Source organism: Falco punctatus, assembly GCF_963210335.1.
Source record: "Falco punctatus genome assembly, chromosome: 3".
NCBI classification, from domain to species: Eukaryota; Metazoa; Chordata; class Aves; order Falconiformes; family Falconidae; genus Falco; species Falco punctatus.
The window spans coordinates 15,822,371-15,840,704 of record NC_137582.1 but is presented as its reverse complement, the minus strand read 5'-3'; the positions used below and the strand labels follow the sequence as shown (position 1 = coordinate 15,840,704).

Here is an 18,334-nt window from a genome sequence, read left to right as displayed (position 1 = left end):
TAATACATTTATGAAAATGGAAAGAAAAGCTCAGAAGATGATTGCTTTTCTTCCACTCAGTATTACCCATATTGAACAGTAAGTGCAAAGCCCATATGGTGCTGAAGATGCTCTAAAATTTGAGACTGAGACAGAAATACAGACAGCTGACAGAAACAAATAAAAGACTATAGTTGTCTGAAGAAACTATGAAGCTTTAACTAAACAGAATAGGTTTAAATAATAATCCAAAATAACAAATCCTTTAGTAATGATCAAAATAGTAAGTTGGGCTTCTATAACATTTTTCAAATTATGATCTCAAACAGCTTGCCAATATTAGTAGCTTATTTTTTATTTTATTTTTTACTTTAATAACATCCCTACAACAGCATTCCATTTAACATGAGGGAGTAGTGGTAGAATAAAGTTTATGTGAAAGTTACACAGCTAGGTCACACAGCTCATGAGATAGTGTTAGGAACATGACTCCAAATTTATGCTGTTCCCAGAAGACCAAATTACTCTCTTAACACTCCCTGTATACATCAACTATTAGAGGGGGGAAGGAAAAGAAATAAGTATTCACTGACTGCGTTTCAGTAACAAGTATGATTTGCTATATGCTAAAGGAAAAACAAAACTTAAAACTGCCCTCAAAGCCTCCCCATGACCAGCTCAACCAAGTCGTGATGAGTCTTCTCTTTCCCCAACCCACCTCTCACCGTTCTGCAAAACCCACAATCTGACACAGCAAGTGACTGCTGCTGCTTTCGCTTAATGGTATATTACACAGGTAGACTGGAACTGATCTCAATTAGTCATTACCCATATTGTGAAACCTATGAAAAATAACGCTGTACCATTAAAACATTTTTTAAAAATATGTTTTCATTAAGGTTTTCACTGTCAGAAGTGTATCCCTTGACAACAAAAGACTAGCTCAGCCAATAAACTAGATATTGAAAATTACTAAGATGACTATGCTCTCAAGAGCTTTAATACAGTTTATTCACTATTAGAATGCTTTTCGAAGTCAGTCTAGCTTCTGTTCAATTTTCTGAGCAAGATACTTTTCTACTCTTATAATTTCTTTACATGCATCCTGTATTTGAAATGTTTCCTTGTCACCCCTCCTCTACCTGAACTATTTGTTTGCATTGTTTCATGTTATGTGTTCTAAAATAACGCTCTCTTTTGCTCTACATAGTTTTTCCTTTCATCTTGTTTTTATGTAACTGCTTGCTGTGTTTTTAAATCTGCACTTCTTTCCCTCTACTCATTAGGAACAAAGGTCAACTCACAGGTATGTTTCAAAATTACATAATTTACTATTTACAGAGAATGATTCTAAGTGATGAGCAAACACTGACCAAAGTACTGCAAGAATAGCTTTGAGCACATATATTTTTCATGCACAATTTAATGAAAAATGAGCAATCCATACCAGTTTTGTACAAGGAAGTCAACCAGATGGAGAGAGGTTTGGTCAGCAGTCCGGACTGCTAAATGAAGTGCTGTTTCACCTGGCTCCTAAACACATGGAAATAGAAGTTAGATTTCTGGAAAGCTTATAGTATCACGCCTACCGAGATATATGTCACCCACTCTTTTACAACAAGTCTTTAAAAAGAAAAGTATTAGTAGGAAATCACAATGTTATTGCCTTTCTGATCTCTAAAAGACCACATGCTTCAAAGGAAATGGCATCACGCTTTCTGAGATCACAGCTTCTTCAAAACCAGTCTTCCTTTTTTCCCAGCTGGATGGAACAATCCCAAGGAGCCTTTAACCATTTTAGCTACTAGCAACTAATAGTGATCCTGTCAAGGAATACTGAGCAACTTTACAGTACTCGCTTTAAGACAACATGGTGAGCACCATGCACAGCCACAACTCCTATTTCCTACAAATCCAGGGGAAAAAACTACAAAAAAAAAAAATCATAGTCCTACACACATTACATCACTTGCAGAATCACAGAATTGTTGGAGTTGGAAGCGACCTGAGGAGGTCATCTGGTCCAACCACCCTGCCCAAGCAGGGTAGGCTACAGCCAGTTGCCCAGGACCACATCAGGTATCTTTTTGACTATCTCCAAGGTCAGAAGGGGAAAAAAAAAACCCAACAACAAAAAACCACATTTCCTGGTGTTCGAAGAGAAGCTCCTGTATTTCAGTCTGTGCCCACTTGTCTCTGGCCCTGTCCCTGGGCACCACTGAAAAGAGCCTGCCTCCATCCCTTCGCACCATCCCTTCAGGTATTTATATACATTGACATGACCCCCCTGAGCCTTCTCCTCTCCAGGCTAAACAGTCCCAGATCTCTCAGCCTCTTCTCACGTCAGGTGTTCCAGACCCATAAACATCTTTGTGGCCCTTTGTTGCGCTCTCTCCAGCATGTCCAAGTCTCTCTTGTACTGGGGAGCCCAGAACCAGACACAGTACTCCAGCTGTGGCCTCACCAGTGCTGAGCGGAAGAGAAGGATCACTTCCCTCAACCTGCTGGCAATAGTTTGTCCAGTGCAGCCTGGGGATACCATCGGCCTTCTCTGTCACAAGGGCACACTGCTGACTCATGTTCAACTTGGCGTTCACCAGGACCCCCAAGTCTTTTCCTGCCAAGCAGCTTTCCAGCTGGGTGGTCCTCAGCAGGTATATATTGGTGCATGGGGTTGCTCCTCCTCTGATACAGGGCTTCACATTAACTTCTCCTTCTCTTTCCTTCTCCTGAACTTAAACTGAATCATACTTTAATTTTTTTTTATATATATATATATAACATATGCATTGATGTATTTAAATGAAAATATAAATGCTGTTTAATTCACTTTAAAAGTTGCATGAGAAATTAATCTAAAACCAGATTTCATTAACTCCTATTGAGCATAAAGGGCATTGGAAAAAAGCGTATTACAGTACTTATATTTAGAACTAAAGTCACAAGTTTTTTTAAAAAATACAACTTTATTAAACATCAGGGAATTTACAGTGGAGAATGTTGCTATAAATGTCCTAACTGCAGAGCACATTTCAGCTGGTGTTCATACCTTTCTAGGTATCACCAACTGTAATAGCTAAGAAATGCTAAGGAGCTAATTCTGTGGTAACTGCTATGGATGACAAATATAGCAAGTTTACCTTTAGTTAGAGAATTTGTAATGTGTTTCCATAATAAGCACTTTGTGATATCTCTCAGGTGCTGAGACTATATTGAACTTGCTCCCTCCACTCAGTACAGACAGGTATTCTGTCCTTTGCCAAGTTAGTATTTTCACAGAACTTGTTGCAAACATTCTCTGGACATCTCTCCAAGTTAGGTTCAAAAGTAATAGGAGAAACCAAGACTGACCAAGTGGTTACAAAGCATCAGTTACCTATAAAAACAGGTTATGTTGCTCCTAAGCAACATTACTACATAGATATTTGAGGTCAACCTGGACTGATTTTTCAAATAAACCCTGTTACTGCCTTCAAAAGGAAGAACAAGTATTCAGAATTTCATCTAAACAAAATAACCACCAAAACCCCCTCTCTTCCTAGTTGAAAGAAATTGTAGTTTTTTGTAAATGTTTCCACAGAAGCTGAGAAAGCATCGGATTTACTCTTTTCTAATACAGAGTGAAGAGACACTTGCATACAGTCCATAATGTGTTCCTTCAGCAATTATTTAAAAACATGTATGATACTGTCTGTGATCTCAGATGACTCCAGGTTATCAAGTCAAGGATTCTCTTCTCTGGGCCTTTTCCTAAAAAAACATACTGCAGAACAGGTACTTTTCAACGTATAGTTGCACCTAAACCAACGTATGATATTACATTTCAGACTCCTTTAGAACAACGGATGACAACAGATACAGTTGCCTTTCTCCATTCCACAAGGATGCCACATTAAGGAAAGGAGGAAGAAACCTCACCTTTTTAATCTGTTATTTATTTTGTTTTAGCATATAAGGTAGCAGCCCCGGGTCCTGGACATTTGACAAATACACATTATTTAAAATACTCTGCTTTGTTTACCTGATAAGCTTACCTGTCCAGGCTCTAACAGTGGCTCCATTAGCTCTACCCCCTCTGCATAGACTTGAATTAGTGCAAGTAAATCCCTGGATTTGACAGCCTCAAGTAATTCATTCAGTTTAGCTGCTGCAGATGCACAAGTCTTCCTAGAGAACTTATGATCTACATATTTAGCAGTGATAAATTCCTTACGTGCAGTCCTGTGGGGTGTGAAAATAGACCTTGGTTTAGAAATTTTTAGAAAAAAAATGGGTCAATGATTTAAATTTAAAATCACCTTGTCTAACCCAGGAGTTGAGAAGGGAAGAGGAAAAAACTGATACTGTTATTTATTATTATGATGCATGTCTTTCTTGCAAACCAGCCTGAAATAAGGTACATATGCAATTTTATCCTACCTTCTTGTTAGATACAAAAATTACTCTGACTCTGGGGACTACGACCAAATTAAAAACAAAATCCCAAAATGTGATTTTTCTTGGATCTACATATCTACATGTTAAAACAGGACAAGCATTAAACAAGCTAAAACCACAATAAATAGGTTAAAAGGTCTTCTGTGGCAAAACCACATCTGTTTGCTCTAACTCCTACACCAAGGAAAAGAAGAGAAAGCTCATCACTATCTCAAGACAGTATCTGAAAACAGTGTCATTTAGTCCAACTCTATTACCGAAAAGTATAATACAAAACTCGAATACATTAAAGATTCAAAAGAATGAATCTTTAAAGTCAAATGTAACATTTTTCTGCACTGAGAGGCTGAGGTAGCAAAAATGTGACCACATGACAAGAGACTGTACTGAGAAACTCCACAGTTGAGCAAAAAACCCCAGTCTTCTGCCATCCCAGCCCTCCTCTGGCTCGGTTACTGCTTAAGGCATTTTACATCATATACATATTCCACAGTAAATTTAATGTTAAAGAATTTAGACAGTCAAAACTTACATATCACTTGATGGACTGGGTTTAGGTGAAGGACTAGGTAAATTCCCTTCCATAATATCATTAAAACTAGTATTTCCTACATTCTTGGCCAGCTGCAATGAGAGGAGAAAAAGAAGTTTTTTATATTTATATATAAATATATGTAGGTGGTGTTTTTTTGGATCTAACAGCAACCTAAACACTGGCTATTAATGTGCATTTTCCACACTATTAATAAAAGATGGAACACACAGGACTGCAAAATTAAAGCACGATAATTACATTTAAATATAAAGCAATTAAAAAATACTTTAAAGTGTGAAACCTATCATCCCAGAACTTGTACAGCAGGCTTCACTGTCACAGCTAATTATTTATACTTCAAGACAATCTGCCTCCAATACAAAAACAGAATGAGGAACTAGCAGCACGAAAATTGAAACAGTGGTAGTACACTGACCAGGAAGCTACTTTTGGAAAGAAGCTCAGACCTACTGGAAAGTCATGCTTAGTAAAATTTGATTTAAAAGAGTAGTACCTTTGCAAACAACTCAAGATTTCAAAACAAGTAGTAGTGCTAATGTTAAACCTACACACAAATCCAGAATTGTCTCCTATCAATTTTCCCACACAAAGTTTCTGGAACAAGTGTCTTCTCACAGGCCAAACACAGCTGAGGAGATAAAACCTGCCATAACTGTATTAAAAGATTCATCCAACATTTTTCTATCGAAATTAGCAATGGTCATTCTCACTTCTCAAGTTAAACTAGCTTTCATTTTTTTTTAATCACGAGATTTTAGTCTGCCTTGATTAAGGGTTAAGATCAGCTAATGAGGCAAAATTCTGATGGCACTAACCACAATGGACGTCAATATTAATTCTGCAAAACCTCAAGAAGCAGTAAGGTCAAAAGCATCGATAATACATAATAGTAAAATCCCTCCCATAAGATACATACAAAATTATCAAGACAATATTCTGCAAAACCTATAACCTGAAAAAAATTAACCATCAATTATATACCTGAATGTTACCTATACACAGGTTAATATTTATATTTGACTTTAAAAAAAAGAACATCAAACCAAATTAAAGAAATTTACCAAGAGTTCAGACGTTCCTAATTTGTCTAATTCCAAAGACTGGATTCGAGAAATATGGACACCCATTTCTCTGTGTATTCCAGAACACTCAATGCAGGTTAAAATGCCCAAATTAGTTGATAGCCATGTGGGATCTGCAGAATTGAAAAACAAAGTATTTAATCAAAGTCCAAGCATAGGTTTTCAAATGGTGGTAAGAAATTCCAATGTATTCTGAAACTATTCTTCATTTAATGTTTTAACAGATGGAAATATTCCATACCTTTCTTCAAACTGCAGTGCAAATTCTACCACAGATTGCTACCAATGGAATTAAGTTTTTCAGATTCAGGGACAGTCCCAAAGGCACTGAATTTAGACTTATAAATCCATAATAAATGATTCTATTTGAATAAATTTAGGATTTGTTTCTTGTAGAAATAAGGCAAGGTTTTGTTTCCTGTTTTTAAAAGGAACAGATCTCCTAAACTCCACTGCTGGCAACCTCTGAAGTTTTAATCTTTAATTTTTTAGCTTTAAACAGTATTCCTTCAAAAAGATTAACCATAGCACTTTCCAAAATGTAAAATAGTAGGAAGTCGTAGAAAATTTAAGGAATGATGGGGAAAAAAATAACTGCTGTCATAGAGGAGATCTGCACATAATATTAGCATAGAACTTGTACTATGAATGCTACATAGGAAGCAGGACCAGTTTTTAAGGAAAAGAAAAAGCTCCAGACATATTTTGCACACATACAGGTCTTCTAATTAATCTCTTCCTTGATCTTAAATAGTAACTGATAAATCATTAAATCAAGAGTTTTAAAGCAACAAGCTTGGGTGCAGGAGTGAAGCTAAAATAAATTAAAAGATGATTGAGAACTATTAATCCACAGTATCTGTAGCTTTACATGATGAAATAGTTGAATGAACCAATTGCAGGATTTGACATAATTATATTCCATTTTATATTTTTATCTAGGTATTTCTTATTTGATCAGTGCTGCATCAGTAAGCATTTTCAAGATACATGCTATCTCCTGAGTTCCAAATGAACATCACCTTCTTGAAGTGTCTCTTTAGATGTGAAAGCTGTAACAGCTGCCAACTACCATGTCAAATTGTCATAGCACTACTGAATTGATGCTTTTCAAACTCTAAGTGACATATAACTGACCTGTAACTCTGTACTTCCGAAGATATTATCTGATAGGATTCCAACTCTGGATCTCATTCTTTGCACAAGACTACTTATTTAACCTCTGAATGTTTTTGGTACTGCAATCCCAGGAGTCTTATGCCAAGATAAAACCTCAGAGTAGGATCCTGGCCAGGTCAATTTTTCCACAATCATTGTCTAAGCATTACTCACTTCTACTTAGTAGCATGCACAGGATCAGTGATGCCAAGCAACTTCCATTCAAGTGCAACAAGCATCTAGAGACAGTGCAACAAGAACAGTTCAAACTCCAGAGGGGCTTGAACTGCTGGAAGTAAGCACAGACAACACAAAAATATTTTAGTGAATTAAACGGAACTAATGTATAAAAATTGTATTTGTTCTTTTAAAAACAGGGTGAAGACTGATCAACATATCACTTAGAAAATGAGTTTGCATTCTACAAACACTTATTTAAAGAAATTACTTTGCTCCCAACAAGAAGTTGATGACATTAACAAATTGAGATACCTGGTGAGCCACAATCACAACAGACTTCATTGCCGGGTAATCTCTGTATGTCATCAATAATGGCTTTTGTCAGATCCTCTAAACTGTTTTCCCCTGTGCTCTGCTCTCCACGGAATGCCATATTTAATGCTTCTTCTTTGCTGTTAGTCAATACTGATATCCATCTAGCACAAGATAAAGACCTTAATGAAGATCTGCATTTGCAAATACAAGTTAATCTATAAAAATGTAGAAAGCTTGCCAGGAACAAAATATTAGTGGGAATATAGGGAAGGGCTGTATTGTGAGAGAGACCAAGTGGGGAAAGAGGGGAGACTGAAATGACGATGTGAGAAAAGGTAAGTAAGAATGAGAAAAGAGAAAGGAGAGAAAGTCTTAATTCTAAAGTCCTTTTGGTGAACAATTTTAGAGCCAAAGCAGCACAGTTCTCAGGTTCCTCAAATAAGCAGAAGCTGTGGAAGAGAAAGGGTGCAGTTAAGCTCCTGTAAATTGAACTGCTTTAAAAGTAGGTGTCCAAGATATTCCTGAAGCCTACCCCATTATTAAGGCAGAAAATTATAACCACTACTTTCTCCAGCATGCATCTCTCTCTTCATAGACAAGACAGCAAGCACATTTTCGAATGTGCCGATGTCTAGTTGCCTTTCAAAATGCAGGTCTCAGTGTGCTAATCACTCAGACAGTAATGTCCAAATTAATCAAAATTACCATGGCAACAAATGGGGTAAAGAAGAGAAGATGACAGCAGAGTAACAATGCTGATAGCCTACATAAAATTTTAAGAGCAACTGTTGACTAAAATAAATCAAGATTTTTTAATGCTATTTCAGGCACTAGTTCACCCCACCCCCCAACCACCCTGCAAGATTTTTTTTACGCAACAATGTTTTAATTAAAAACAAAAAAAAAAAACCTCTCAGTGGCTGCTGCCCTACAGGTGGAAGTAAAGAGAGGAAAGCAGTTACACTAAGAACAAGCACACTGCAGATGCAGTGTTGTCTTATTTACAAAAAAGCACAAGTTAAAAAACAAATAATCCTCCCAGGTATAGTGATTTTATATATTTTTAGATTCCCCTGCAAATACACATGTTTTACACAGAAATACTTTAAATTGGCAGTGGTGTCAATCCATTTCCTGTTCACAATATCCCAGTTATCTGCAATCTTCAATCTTCTGATGCGCTAAAACGGCTATGGTCACCTAAATAAACTAAGAAAACCTCAAACTGAAATCCCTGATTTCTCACTGAAATAATAATGCAAAGATTAAAGGACCTGAGGGAAATTTATGTATATAATCTTGTAATACAGATTCAGATCCTGAACTGGTACACTGGCACTGTGTATTATATACCTGATATGCACATGTTTTTGAAATTTTTATGGGCAGAGAATAATCTGGGAACTTGTACTTAACAGAAAATGCCTAAAAATACTGAAAAATAATCTTTAAAAATAAAGAAGAAACCGAAAGATTTGAAATTTGCTCCATAGTTTACAGATATATTTATATTAATCTCTGTCTCTCTAGTTACATGATAAAATATAAGAACCCACACTAGATGGCATTCTTCTGCAATTTTTCTGATGAAATCCAATGTTAAAGAAATAAGAGGCGGCAGTGTCTTGTTTCTAATACTGTACTAATGTTGGGTTAAACACACAGAGTAAAATAATCATTAAACTCAGACAGACAACATTTATTCTGACATTTGTTGACAACTTCTTTCAGGGTTACAATTTGATTAGTTTGTTAAGAAGTCAGAATTTTAATAAAACTCAACTATGCAGTAACAATTAGAAAAAATATTAGATGCAATTAAAATAAACACAACATGACTGAGCCAGCTGTTAGTTTGATACGGATTTCTGTATTACAAGTTTCTAAACTGTAAGAGCAAGAATGATTTGGCTTGCATTTTCCCAGCTAAAAGGAACTTGCTGTAGCCTTGGGGCTGCCCATCATTGGTGTCATCTCTGAAACAGTCACAGCAAAAAGCATCACAGTGTCAGCTCCTCCCAAACATCAGGAGCAAGGCCAGTTTAACACACACACATCCTTAATCACTGGTATTAATTATATAAGACGACCCAGTTGGTCACCAGGCCTTCTTGGCAGGCTGTACACTAAAAAATAAGCAATTCAAATCAGCAATTACAATATATTAATTCAATGTTGATAGCTATTAAAAAGTGTCTTATGACTGCTGCTCTTACTCTTTGTCTTATCTGTACTAGTCTCTCCCCCTCCTTGCCCATCCTTTTTTTTTTTAAAAAAAAAATAAAAATAAATAAATAAATGTATTTGCTCTATTTCACAAGACCACCAGTGTCAAAATAACAACCAAAAAGCTTCTGGTAATACTCTGATATTTCAAATAATCTTTCAAATAATTTAAAAATTACTCAAGTCTTACAGAATCACTCTGTCTTCTATATAATACAATAAGACAGGTTGTCCAGTCTTCTACTACACTTCTTTTTCTGGATCTCAGCAGTTTCTTGTGATCCTTTAAAGCATTTTGTTTGCTGGAGATCCTCTGTTTTGAAGAAACTCAATAGGCTAAACAAAAATCTGGCATCATGGTTGACTTCTGGATCCAACGAATGAAACAGAAGTCTTCATTAATCTCGGGTGGCCAGACTCTCACTCAGATTCCTCTTATTTTTCTTCAGTATTTCTAAGCTAATAAAAGACCCTTCCATCTCCCCCAAGAACAACCACCAGTCTAATAGTTTTTTGGTTTGCAATAATAAAAAAAAAATAATCTCTGTCTCTTCTGACAATTGCTACTGCAACATTGCTGTTGCCAGATAAATGCATAAACAGCACAAGAATACCATAATATTTTTTCAAATATTCAGAAACAATTTTTTTGTGAAGCAACAGATAGTATTAACTCAGTCTTCTTAAAGTAAAAAATGTCTGAAGACTGTTGCTGAACATGAGACTGAAGTTAGACGTGTGCTTCTTCATAGCAAAAATTCCGAATCTAGCTTTGTTTATAATCCAGGTATTTCCTACAGAAATGGATACACTCTTGACCTTCAAAAAAAAGGATAGAAAAGAACTAAAAGGTCACATCTAGAATTTGGCCCTATCCACAATTATAAAAAAGCAGAAAGCATCTATTATTGTATGCATTAAAAAAAACTAAATCTGGTTGTTTTAGAAATCTGAGGTTATGTTCCTTATAATATACACATAAATATATTTATGCACACACACACTTTCCCCCCTAACCCCCGCACACACCTTGCTTCATCTACTAGAGAAACTAATAATCCACTGAGAATTTAAGGACAGTCAAGCAGTAATTAAAAGGTCAACAGACAGCTAGCTGGATAGAAATCAAGAAATGCACTGGACTAAAGGAAATGTTTGAGGGGAAGCAGCACTAAAACCTATAGCAGAATGTAGGCTTCAGTGATTCATATTTTAAACCATCTGCTTATTTTAATTATTATTTTTAGGTAGCTTAAGGAGCTATTTATGGAAGCAGTTTAAAATGATCACTAGGAAAACATGTGCAAGGTCAGTTGAACTAGTGTACGAAGAAATGCATCTTGCTTTTTCCTCTATTTAGATACGAGCCTGGAAGGAAAGCAATTTGAGAATCTATGCATTTATTTTTTTACTGCTGCATGAAGAAAACAAAAGAAAGACAGAACAGAGGCAGCACTAAAACTGGGTGGACAAAACACAAGATGGAGAAGAAAGGGTCAAGAGAAAGGCACACATATACAAGTCAAGTGGAAACTGGAACAAGAGGATGACCACTCTGAGGAGCTACATCACGTAGTTCCTGCAGAACACTCTTAAATCAATAAAGGACAGAAGTAAAAGGGTGCTGTTCACATGACACCTGAGATAATAAAGCTATTTAGGACCTACTCAGTGACTGCACAAGAAAAACAGAACACTTGGTTATATTGCAGTTTTTCATATATTAGCAGTCATTATGATTCGTGAATTTCAATTAACTGAAATTACTGCAGAAATTTTCCTAAAGAAAAAAAAAGTTGTGCACTCAAAGTACACCCCTCTGAAACAGAACACTTGTCTCAGTAGCATTACAATACCTTTTTGTTGGTGACCTACGGTGCCAATACAGAAAAACGCACTTAGCATCTATTTGTTTGTCTGTATGTATTCCAACACTTGGATGCAACTCGTATCTTTTCAGCTAAATGGAACTTTTCAAACTTGCAACAACATAAAAGTACTACACTCCACACTGCAGTGGTGTGACTCCACCTTGAGTTCAGAGTGTAGTTTTGAGCACCTCAATGTGAGAACGATGTCAAACTATTAAGGTGTGTCCAGAGCAGGGCAACCAAGATGGTTAAAGGCCTCAAGCACAAGACTTCTGAGGAGCACCTGAGGTCACTTGGTTTGTCCAGCCTGGAGAAGGGAAGGCTGAGGGGTGACCTCGTGGCAGTCTACAACTTCCTCAAGGAATGGGGAGGTGCTGATCTCCTCTTTCTGGTGACCAGTGATAGGACATGAGGAAATGGAATGAAGCTGCATCAGGGGAAGACCAGATTGAACATTAGGAAAAGGTTCTTCACTAAGAGAGTGGTCAGTCTCTGAAACAGGGTCCCCAGGGAAGCGGTCATGGCACCAAGCCTGCCAGAGTTCAAGCAGCATCTGGGCGATGCTCTTAGTCATATGGTTTAGTTTTAGGTAGTCCTGCAAGGAGCAGGGAGTTGGACTCAATGCTTATGGGTCCTTTCCGACTTGAGATATTTTATGATTCTGTATTCCAGTATCAATCATTTTCTCAGCCATTGGACTTTAAAGCAATAAACCAGACTTCAGTGGTAAACAAATAGGAACTATGCTTCTAATGGGAAACAAAACCAGCCTGGCACTTCAAACCGTTCCAACAGGCAGTCAGCTAAACCAAATTTATTGACCTGCCAATCACAAAAAGAATGTTATTAACATATTCTTCCCCTACTGTGCTCACGAGTTAAACCAAAAAAACCCCAAACAAACAGAAAAAACCTTCACCTTTTAAAGCAACAAATATAGTAAAAACTAATTCATGGCAGAGACACAAAAACTTCTGACTCATCAAATGCATTACTGGTCAGAAATGAACTGTATTTTCTTCTCGACTGAGAAAATTACTGGAATAATTAAGTTCCAGAATGAATGCAGTAAGGATGATTAGCGAGTCAGCTTTGCACTCTAAGAGACAACATAAAGCTGTTGGAGGCTCTGGAAGGAGGCAGCTGCATGACGAAGAACTCTCCAGCCTTCTCATTTCACCCATGCCTCCCAACACTGAAATGTCAATGCCATTGCCTCCCAACACTACCAAACACATGAAATAACTACAAACATTCCCTGTACCTTTAAAACACACATGGAGCAGCAGCACAGCCTTCTGTTAGAACATGGACATGTAACAAAAGAGTGCAACAGTGCTGAAGAATGAAGCAGCCTGGGAAGGCTCAGGCTTGCTGCCCTCTTCACTAGTATCTTTACTCCCCAAATTGTCAGGTGATTGTAACGTTCTGCACAACACATGTCTGATGACACCAGGAGCAATATTCAGGAGGAAAGAAGTGGTACATGGTTCTCAAAACAAGAAGTAGTTCTGAGGTAGCAGGATGCAAGATTGTTTTAAAGGAAATATGGTTGGAAACATGAATTAATGAAGCAAGTTACTGGATTCTGAAGTACAAATCTCAAAGAGATCTGCTTTGCTGTTTATTTCTAGGCCTACAGTAAAAAAGATGCATTACCTGTAAATATTTTTGTGTTACATGGAGATTTTTTATCTATTTATTATTTTTAATTTAAAGGACAAGGTAGGATCAGGAGGAAAAGTAGTACTGCAAAAGAGTAACTGCAAAAGAGGGTTGACACAAAAGATTTAAGAATTTTAAAATATTTCATTTGAACCCTCATAACCTGACCTACTATATCATGCTAATATCAACTGCACACGAACCACATGCTGGCAGGGTAACACAATCTAAATGGTTTTTTGGGGTTGGGTATTTGTTTTGTTTTTAATGTTACAAGGTTTTCAAAGAGCCCTGTTGCGTGATACAAAATAGTTTGCATTTCTAGATTAACAACAGCAGAAAAAACAGACAGTAGGCACTACTGCATTAACTGAGAAAACTATTTTAAACTGTTATGTGTGATTTTATATATCTCTATTGGCAAAATAAACTTGATTAAATGTAAACATTCTTACGCTACGTATTCCTGTTCGTCTTCTGCTTGAAAGTGGTATGTTCTGTTATCTGAAATAAATAAAGACATCTTTTAATTTAGCACATGATAAATTTTAAAATATCTACATATTTATTACTAAAATACATTTGGGAACTAAAGCCTTTAAGAGCAAGTGCTCTTAATCAGCAACATTAATACTTTACTCATAGCTATGGAAAACGATTCCAAAAAACAGAGAAAGAGGAAATGGTGAATTTTGATTTACAGCAAAAGCATGTATTTCAGAAGTCTTTATGTTTAGAAATATTAAAGAAAAACAAGCATAAGAATCAAATTCTGCCCTGAATTTCAGTCAAATCTGAAATATAAGTAGCAGAAAAGAGCAAAAAGAATTTTTTTCTATTATATACTTTTCCCTCCATTTGGGTTAAGAAACTTCTTGTTACTAACCAAAGGATGAGATATGAACTGCGTATTATGACTCACATTCAAAGGTTTCATAGACTGTCCTTGTAAATATAGAATATTGGAACTGTTTGCTGTTTAATGCTATACATGCAAAGACTGAAAACAGTAAGTTGACTCGTTGACTGCAAAAGTGGTTTAAAAATTAGACTGCATAGGAATACCTGTTATACAAGACCAAAACAGGAAGAAAGGAAATCACAGGAGCTTTAACGCTGAGAAGACAAGTCACTATCAATTTTAGACAAACAGAAGCATGTTTTAAAAGGAGGATAAGAGAACAAAAGAAATTGGCTCTTTCCTGCCTTCCTCAACTCCCCCTGGCCCTCCCCAACAGCACTCAAAAAGCAGAACAGACAATGAAGGAAAACCAAGATGAGGCCAAAGGCTTGTCCGCCTCCTGGTGGATATAGCTCCTGCATGTTCCACTAAGCTGTTAAACATCTCTCTGAACTTCGGGGAACAGTACATACGCTGCATTTCATGGCTGGTCACAAATGAACGGCATTTATGTCATACATACACACACAAAAAGGTTCTTTATTCATTTGTCCATTCAATCCATCTTCAAAACTAGAAGGATCTGAACATTTGTGAGGTACTGCATGTATCTGGATACAGCCTGAATTTTGAATGGTAGCTTTATTTTTACTCAGATTATCTTGTAATGACATTTTTTAGAAATCCCACATAACGCAAGAGGAGGAGGAGGAGGAGTACGCTAAAGTTGCTACATACGTGATATTAGGTCAAAAGACTTCTTATCTTCAGCATTTGGCTTCACCTGGCAGGTCAATAAATTCAGTTTAGCTGGTTGCCTGTTGGACTAAAAGGAAAATTTGTTTTACTTCAAAAATGTCTTGATTTAGGACTATTTTTCCTTTCTGGGGAGTGGGCGAGTGTAACATGAGAGCATGGGCATGCATACATGTACATCCCCAAAACTTCTGAGACCAGCATGACTTTGTCTGACTTGGTCTGTCAGAATGGACAGATGGCTACTTCTAAACGAAATTTAAAGCTTCACGGAAATTCTTCCCGATTATTTGAAAGGTATTAAAAGAGTAAATCTTAACTTCGAATATGCTAATACTTAAGGTTTTTTATTATTTCATAAACAACAGTAAAACTATTATGCAATTTTTCATTACAGCATGCCCATATTCCAATTTTCCTCCCATTTTAAATAAATTAAAGATATAATCCTAAAACTTAAAAAGAAGTGGGAACCTGGAGCTCTAGAACTTGGAATAAATACAACTACTAATATTCTCTGCTGTAATTATGTTACTTAAGACATGATAAATCAATGTGTCTTTGAAGTATTTTGGGTTTATACAGGTTTACCAGAAACCATAGAGATACTGAATTAAAGTTAATACAGCCAGCAGATATAAACTGAACATGAGATGTCAGTTATTCTGAACTGAGTTTTGGAAGTTGTTCATGTTACAAATTGTAAACCAAATATAAAAGTAACGCAAAACCAAAAACCACAAAAAAATAATCTCAAAGTACATTTCCCACATTGTCAAATGTTTGTCAGAACAAGCTCAACACCACAGTATTTTTCACACTTAAGGAGCAAGAATTCCTTGAAGGAATAAATAGGCAATTGGAGTCTCAGTTTTCCAAGTTTAGCCATGAACAGACTGTCAAGACCTGAACTTTTCATCACTGAAAACAAGAAAACTACTTTCCCCTTAGTACTGCAAGAGAAAAGAGCAAATGGCCTGCTTTTACACAGCTACGTACAGGAAAAGGAAAACGACAATCAGTAGTGTAAGTCAAAGAATTCTAAACTGCTTAGTCTTGAGATTGACAATGCACTATTTTTTTTTTAATGGATATAACCGAACCATTACTAACCTAGGTATAATTTGACTGACTCCTCAAAGGAGGTGAGAATTTCTTTCTTCCTAACCATTAAAAAAAACCCTAACACTCCAGTAAAAAATGTAGCGACTTCCCTTTAACTTGCTTAAGGCAGTTAACTTTAGACACTGATATTGCATGGTCATCAGTGGAATTTGGGGCGAAGGGGGGGAAAAATGTTGATGAAATAGGACTATTTCCTTCAACAAGTGTAACCGGAGTTACTCCTGTTTGCAGCAAGTGTGTGTCATACCGCTGCAAGACAGTTCTAGGACTGCCTCCACTACAATAACATTGTTGCTTTCTTGTGATTTAGCACTCCTAGGAAGTTATTTCAGAGACATGCCCGATTCCTAGAAATCACCATGACCAAAACTTTCCAAAATTTCAACTTGTAGTTGAAAGCACTCAGAATATTAATACATACACTCATCTGTCAGACTATCAATAACACATAATAACAAACGCTTCCCAAGCTTCCAAATTACATGCTTCACAGATATACCGTGACAATCCTTATAAGCAAAACCAGTTAAATATTCATTGAAAAGTCTGTCCAATATATATGCCATTTTCTTATCAAACTATTGATAAATACATTTAAGTATTAAATCAACTGTCAAGCTACAGCATTGGGAAAGGAAAAGAAGAAAAATTTTAGAAAGCTAAGGACGAGTTTACGTACTTCATGCAGTCCACAGGAAGTATTGAAATTAATTTCAAAGTAGCCTTTACTCCTGTTTTCTCACTCTGATCAGATGAACAATTTAATTGTTTTTACAAATTTAATGTGTATGCATTAAAATATTTTAAATACTTAAAAACCTATGTAGGAATAAAACATCTGTAATACAGACATCTACGTATGAGCTAGTTATTGGTCTTCCAGCACAGTCAAGAGCCAGAACTGAGCTTATAACAAGACACTTGACCAATTACCCAGACTCCTTTGACTACACTGACCAGCTCTCCAGTGGCTGAGAGGAGCCTACAGGATCTTGCTCTGATGCAAACAGCTAAACTGTAGACACTTCATTTTATTTGGATGAATCACACATATGCCATATCCCGAAGGTACAGTAAGAACAGGTGTACTGCTCTACTTAATCTGAAGCACTGTTCCCACCAGTACTCAGTAGCAGACAACTAGGAAAAATTTTAACAGAGCAAGTATAACAATATTTCCGTAAGTCATTCTCTAACTTCTGATAATTGATAGAACTTCAACAGTCAGAAGCAGAAGTGTCATCTTTTTTGCAACAGCAGATTAACATCAACAGATTCACCAGGACAGGATAATATTAATGTTATTATTTTAGTAAAAAGGTATAAAAATAACTTACCGTTGCATGTGATATGGTAAGAATCCCATTTTTAACAGTGCACTTTCTTCTTTGCCATACTTTCCTTAACCTACATAAGAATATCAAAAAATTCAGTAACTAGACATGAATCCAAAACACGTTAATCCCATTAACGTTTTGAGAAGATTAGTCTTGAGAAACAAACAGATGCAGTCAAAATTTTATTAAATGCCTCACCAAAAGTAACTTGGAAATCTACGACAGGTCTTAATCACCTTTTACAGACTTAAAGACAATAGCTTTCTTTTTAATTACTTGTATATTTATGATTGCTTGTTATGCTTTTTATGATTACTGTATTAAATTTAGATATGTGTTCAGATCTGAACTGCGAAATCCTTGAGTGCTTGTGGCACATGCTTTAGAAAAATGTGCCTTAAGCACTCAGTAGAAAACAATAACAATCAGTGCATGAACACAGTGATAGTTCTCACTATGTATTATTGCTCCAAGAACATACCCATCACTCTTCTTTAAAAGATAACCTTTCTTCTCACTGCCATATTCCTTATTGCCCTGAAGTTGATGCATACTATATCCTCCTTGCCTGCTCTGTGAATCCTAAAAAAAGGGAAAAACACCATTAACATTTCCTGAGGTGCACAGGAAGTTTTCCTAACCTTCAGGCCTATCCTACTTTACTTCTCTACCACAACTCCACAAATTAATAAAGATTAAAAAAAAAAAAGAGAACTCCTAATGCTTGTTTTACATTCACACATTTG

General features: G+C 36.3%; 1 protein-coding gene across 5 annotated transcripts in view; it reads right to left on the bottom strand.

Moving 5' to 3' along the window:
• Window positions 1–18,334, bottom strand: part of ASAP1 (ArfGAP with SH3 domain, ankyrin repeat and PH domain 1) — a 161,300-nt gene that overhangs the window by 37,332 nt on the left and 105,634 nt on the right. For all 5 annotated transcript variants that reach the window (XM_080379588.1, XM_080379585.1, XM_080379589.1 and 2 more), the window contains 9 exons: window positions 18,070–18,170; window positions 17,589–17,658; window positions 15,109–15,196; window positions 13,925–13,973; window positions 7,705–7,868; window positions 6,034–6,167; window positions 4,949–5,040; window positions 4,014–4,200; window positions 1,427–1,512 (listed from right to left, as the gene is read on the bottom strand). In XM_080379588.1, coding sequence (XP_080235714.1) covers window positions 1,427–1,512; window positions 4,014–4,200; window positions 4,949–5,040; window positions 6,034–6,167; window positions 7,705–7,868; window positions 13,925–13,973; window positions 15,109–15,196; window positions 17,589–17,658; window positions 18,070–18,170 — 971 coding nt within the window. The remainder of the gene's footprint in view (window positions 1–1,426; window positions 1,513–4,013; window positions 4,201–4,948; window positions 5,041–6,033; window positions 6,168–7,704; window positions 7,869–13,924; window positions 13,974–15,108; window positions 15,197–17,588; window positions 17,659–18,069; window positions 18,171–18,334) is intronic.